At 45.8% G+C, this 6160-nt stretch overlaps 1 protein-coding gene across 1 annotated transcript; it reads left to right on the top strand.

The window, feature by feature from the left end:
- Nucleotides 1-3925: 3925 nt before the first annotated feature.
- On the top strand, nt 3926-4907 carry LOC120853736 (olfactory receptor 6J1). The gene is given in 5 exon segments (XM_040227653.1): nt 3926-4160; nt 4163-4320; nt 4322-4484; nt 4487-4651; nt 4654-4907. Coding segments are annotated over 5 exon segments (975 nt in total).
- The last annotated feature ends 1253 nt before the right edge of the window (nt 4908-6160 follow it).

Genomic DNA, 6160 nt, shown 5'->3' with positions numbered 1-6160 from the left:
AGTCTATATAGTCAAAGCTATGGTTTTTCCAGTAGTCATGTATGGATGTGAGAGTTGGACCATAAAGAAGGTTGAGCGCTGAAGAATTGATACTTTTGAACTCTGGTGTTGGAGAAGACTCTTGAGAATCCCTTGGACTGCAAGGAGATCAAACCAGTCAATCCTAAAGGAAATCAACCCTCAATATTCATTGGAAGGACTGATGCTGAAGCTCCAATACTTTGGCCACCTGATGTGAAGAGCCGACTCACTGGAAAAGACCCTGATGCTGGGAAAGATTGAGGACAAGAGAACAAGGGGGAGACAGAGGATGAGATGGTTAGATAGCATCACTGACTCAGTGGAGATGAGGGACAGGGAAGCCTGGCATGCTGCAGTTCATGGAGTTGCCAAGAGTTGGACATGACTTAGCAACTGAAACAACATTAGCAAAAAAGACAAGGAAAACATGAATTGTTCTTTGTCAATATTACAGGGTAGTAGAGCTTCTTGAAAGAACAGCAACATTTGATTATGGTATGTTTATGATTTCCTAAGGTACTTCATGGGAATTATCTTTTTTTCCGTTTTGGGCTTCTCAACCAGGCTGTGAAAAAGATAGGGAAAAGAGCCCTGCTTATCATGTGAGGATTTATGTGCAGATGTCTGGAAAGGTGAGATGATTTGTCCAGTCTCAAAGGTGGTAAGAAGTAGAATTTGAAACCAGGTCTTTCGGCTCCAGGTCCAGGTTTTTCTGAGTACATTAGCTATATTTCCCACAACAGGATTCAGCTGTCCTGCAGTAATCCTAGGAGACATTTAGCCCTAGGGACACTTGGCCTAGCAGTCTCCGAAAACAACTGATGGGAAGATGGTCCGTGTTGGGTTGAGGGGACAGAGGAGAAGAAAATGAGAGAAGCAGAATAATAATTGCTGCCCATCAGGTGAGTGCAGTGTTCCTTTTCTTAAAAAGCAACTACGACTGAGCTATAGGCACTGAGAGGACTGGAGAGGGAGCAAGGAAGATGGCAGCATCAGAGGGGGCAAACCACCATCCAGCAGCTTGCTGGTGAGGCTACCCCCTGACTCCTTAGCCGGGTCAAATGTATAGACAGCATGGGAGGCGCCAGTTGGTCAATGGATGGCCCAGCTGGACTGATGGCTACTTACTGGAATGGATGGGCCCAGTACCGGAATGGATGGGCCCAGTACTGGAATGGATCCCTGTAACTTCATAAAGAATATAAAAATCCAACATACTAAACCTTCCAGCTGTCTACACCATGTGCTTGCTCATTAGAGACAACTTTATAGCCAGGACAGAAGTCCAGATGAGTGGGAAATCAAAGTATTAGTCGCTCAGTCATTTCAAACTCTTTGCAACCCCATGGACTGTAGCCCACCAGGCTCCTCTGTCCATGGGATTTCCCAGGCAGGAATACTGGAGTGGGTTGCCATTTCCTTCTCCAGGGGATCTTCCCAACCCAAGGATGGAAACTGGCTCTCCTGCATTGCAGGCAGATTCTTTACCACTTAAGTCACCAGGGAGGGGTTCATTTCACCTGTTAGGAGCTACTGGTCTGATGTGGAGCGCACTGTGGCTTTTGATCAAGGTAGTTACTACAGAAGGTTCTAGGTGGCTGCAAAACCTGGATGAGCAGATCTGAGCTTAGAGGTAGCATGATTAGCTGAATGCAGAGCAACCATCTGGATTTCTGGGTTGCCTAAAGCACAGAAGATCCTATTACAATCTGATCCATGTATCTTTGCCTTCATTAAACTTTTTCTTTTTTCTAATTTGGCCATGCCCATGTGGCACATGGGCCCTGAGCTCCCTGAACAGGGTTCCAGGACTAGAGATGGAACCCAGGTCCCCTGCATTGCAAGGTGGATTCCTAACCACCAGACCACTTCCCTTCCTACTGAAGGGGAGTCCCCTTCAATAACATTTTTTAAAAATTAAAAAAAGAATTTATATGGATTCACCATCTGTTCAACATTTGTTTTTTTTAATCATATTTCTATTTTTTTCAATATGTATGTGTGTTAGTCACTCAGTTGTGTCCAACTGTTTGTGACCCCATGGACTATATATAGCCCACCAGGCTTCTCTGTCCATGGGATTCTCCAGGCAAGGATACTGGAGTGGGTTGCCATTTCCTTTTCCAGGGGATCTTCCTGACCCAGGGATTGAACCTGGGTCTCCTGAATTGCAGGCAGACTCTTTACCAATATAGGGGGTATAAGAATAGAGATACCAAGGAAACTTTTCATGCAAAGATGGGCTCGAAAAAGGACAGAAATGGTATGGACCTAACAGAAGCAGAAGATATTAAGAAGAGGTGGCAAGAACACACAAAAGAACTCAAAAAAGAGCTTCATGACCAAGATAATCAAGATGGTATGATCACTCACCTAGAGCCAGACATCCTGGAATGTGAAGTCAAGTGGGCCTTAGAAAGCATCACTACGAACAAAGCTAGTGGAGGTGATGGAATTCCAGTAGAGCTATTTCAAATCCTGAAAAATGATGCTGTGAAAGTGCTGCACTCAATATGCCAGCAAACTTGGAAAACTCAGCAGTGGCCACAGGACTGGAAAAAGTCAGTTTTCATTCCAATCCCTAAGAAAGGCAATGCCAAAGAATGCTCAAACTACCACACAATTGTACTCATCTCACACGCTAGCAAAGTAATGCTCAAAATTCTCCAAGCCAGGCTTCAGCAGTACATGAACCGTGAACTTCCAGATGTTCAAGCTGGTTTTAGAAAAGGCAGAGGAACCAGAGATCAAATTGCCAACATCCGCTGGATCATGGAAAAAGCAAGAGAGTTCCAGAAAAACATCTATTTCTTCTTTATTGACTATGCCAAAGCCGTTGACTGTGTGGATCACAATAAACTGTGGAAAATTCTGAAAGAGATGGGAATACCAGACCACCTGACCTGCCTCTTGAGAAATCTGAATGCAGGTCAGGAAGCAACAGTTAGAACTGGACGTGGAACAACAGACTGGTTCCAAATAGGAAAAGGAGTACATCAAAGATGTATATTGTCACCCTGCTTATTTAACTTCTATGCAGAGTACATCACGAGAAACGCTGGACTGGAAGAAGCACAAGCTGGAATCAAGACTGCCGGAAGAAATATTAATAACCTCAGTTATGCAGATGACACCACCCTTATGGCAGAAAGTGAAGAGGAACTAAAAAGCCTCTTGATGAAAGTGCAAGAGGAGAGTGAAAAAGTTGGCTTAAAGCTCCACATTCAGAAAACGAAGATCATGGCATCCGGTCCCATCACTTCATGGGAAATAGATGGGCAAACAGTGGAAACAGTGTCAGACTTTATCTTTTTGGGCTCCAAAATCAGTGCAGATGGTGACTGCAGCCATGAAATTAAAAGACGCTTTCTCCTTGGAAGGAAAGTTATGATCAACCTAGATAGCATATTGAAAAGCAGAGACATTACTTTGCCAACAAAGGTCCGTCTAATCAAGGCTTTGGTTTTTCCAGTGGTCATGTATGGATGTGAGAGTTGGACTGTGAAGAAGGCTGAGTGCCGAGGAATTGATGCTTTTGAACTGTGGTGTTGGAGAAGGCTCTTGAGAGTCCGTTGGACTGCAAGGAGATCCAACCAGTCCATCCTAAAGGAGATCAGCCCTGGGTGTTCTTTGGAAGAAATGATGCTAAAGCTGAAACTCCAGTACTTTGGCCACCTCATGCAAAGAGTTGACTCATTGGAAAAGACTCTGATGCTGGGAGGGATTAGGGGCAGGAGGAGAAGGGGAAGACAGAGGATGGTAAATTTGTAATACAAATCTAATCTGGATTAGCACATCCTGTCTATTTTTCTAGTGAACAGCCCTGGGATTTCGTACCGTGAACACGCACCTAAATATCATCTCCCTTTGTCCCATTAGAGGTACTGAGCTGGGCGGATGGCCCATGGAGAATCAGAGTGCCCTGCTGATGGAGTTTATCTTGCTGGGATCTCCTCTCAGCAGGCAGGTGGAGCTGCAGTTCCTGGCGCTCCTGCTGCCCGCGTTCCTGATGACGCTCCTGGGAGACCTGCTCCTCATCTCCGTGGTGCAGTCCTAGGCCCGCCTCCACACCTCCATGTACTTCTTCCTGTGCAGCCTCTCCATCCTGGACGTCCTCTTCACCTCTGTCATTTCCCCAAAGCACTGGCCAACTTAGTATCTGGTGATAAAACCATCTCCCTTGCTGGCTGTATCACCCAGTGCTATTTCTACTTCTTCCTGGGCACGGTAGAGTTTCTCCTGCTGACAGTCATGTCCTATAACTGCTACGCCACCATCTGCCCCACCCCCGCCGCCGCCCCCCCCGCCGTGGTACAGCACCATCATGAGGCCCCCTGTCTGCATCAGGACAGTTGTGTTCTCTTGGGTGGGAGGCTTCGTATCTGTGCTATTTCCAAGCATCCTCATCTCCCAGCTGCCCTTCTGTGACTCCGGCGTCATTAACCACTTCTTCTGTGACAGTGGACTTTGCTGGCCCCCACCTGTGTGGACGCCACTGCCATCGAGCTGATGGATTTTATGCTTTCATCCATGGTCTTCCTCTGCGGCATAGTCCTCCTGGCCTTTTTCTACTCGTACATCATCCTGGCGATAGGAAGCATTCCTTCTGCAAGTGGAAGAAACAAGGCCTTCAAACCTGTGCTTCCCACTTGACCATAGTTGTGATTTCCAGCAGTATCATGGTGTTTATCTATGTGACTCCCTCCCAGAAAGAGGCCAACAAGGTTCCTTCAGTCCTGAGCAGTGTCGTGACTCCATTCCTCAACCCCTTCATGTATACTCTGAGGAATGATACAGTGTTGAGGGTCCTCAGGGGTGCGTCACTGGGTTCGAGCGGGTTTGGAAAAGAGGATGAGGACAACGCTGAGGAGAGGAGTGGGATATAGTTCCTCTTCCTCTTCATTACCAGGTACCCACTGTGAAAACTCCCAGTATGAGAAGAGAGGAATTTTTTAGGAAAGAAAAAGAGAGGGGCATCCCAGGTGATCCAGGGGTTAAGACTCTGTGCTTCCACTGCACGGGGAGTGGGTATGATCTCTGGTCGGGGAACTAACATCCCATATTCCATGCGGCATGGCCAAAAAGCAAAGATTAGAGAAAGAAAGAAAAATGAAAGAGAGGACTTGCCTTAGCAAAAGAGTGAGCTAGCTGAGGGATCCTGAGTGGTCTATAGCAGAAAGAAGCTGAGCTTGGAGACAGGGACTTGGACTCTGGCCTTGGTTCTAACTCTAACTCTGTGACCACAGTGGTGTCACCGTGCCACCTTCCACTCTGGCCCTCAGTGCTGTCTTCTGACGTGCATCAGGGCTTGACTTGATGATCTCCAAGTTCTGTCCACACTGAATATTGAAGAATTGCAGAGGGTCTACAGCCTGTGTGTGTCCTGTTTGAAGTCCCAACATATTTGACCCCCTTTCTGCATGGATCCTGAATACAACTCTTCTATCAACTTGACACAAAGTCTTTCCTAGTTTTCTCACCATGGACGCCCTTTCCTTCTGTTTTCTCTAGGAATCTTTCTAGGAATAATCTTCATTATTCTCCAGGCCACTGTCATATCCTGTGACCCACTGTCTTCCCTCAGTGGACATTTGTAATGACTGTGGTGGATATATGTAGTCCATGTTATTTAATAACACTGCTTTCTGTGCTAGAACACATTCATAACACCCAACACTCTTGCATTCTCATGTAAGACATACCCTGTTCCCTCAGCTTCCAAGGACTGACCCATGGATAGATAATTTGACTGAAGGCACAATCCATTGCCTGGCCAGTGATCTATAACCTGTGTGGCTTGGCTGGGACAGATAAATTGTACAAACAAATGTCTCTTTTTTGAGAGTTTGAAAACTAAGAGATGTAGTGATTCTACCAGACAATGGTGATGTTCCCTCGGGAAGCTCAAGGAGACTTGGTGCCTGGAGTGGCCATTTGGGGCAGGTACAAGCTGATGAGTAATTACTTTGGTGGGGGCAGGGGTCCCTCCATCTCTCTCTTTTTTTTTTCTTTTTTTTGTGATTGAAGTGTAGTTGATTTACAATTTGTGTTAGTTTCAGGTGTACACCAAAGTGATTCAGTTATACATATTCAGTTATGTATATTCACATATGTGTATATATGAATATATATTCTTTTT

This window comes from Oryx dammah, unplaced genomic scaffold (assembly GCF_014754425.2).
Source record: "Oryx dammah isolate SB20612 unplaced genomic scaffold, SCBI_Odam_1.1 HiC_scaffold_26, whole genome shotgun sequence".
NCBI classification, from domain to species: domain Eukaryota; kingdom Metazoa; phylum Chordata; class Mammalia; order Artiodactyla; family Bovidae; genus Oryx; species Oryx dammah.
Note: the sequence above shows the minus strand (reverse complement) of the source record. Positions and strands in the feature narration are given on the sequence as shown.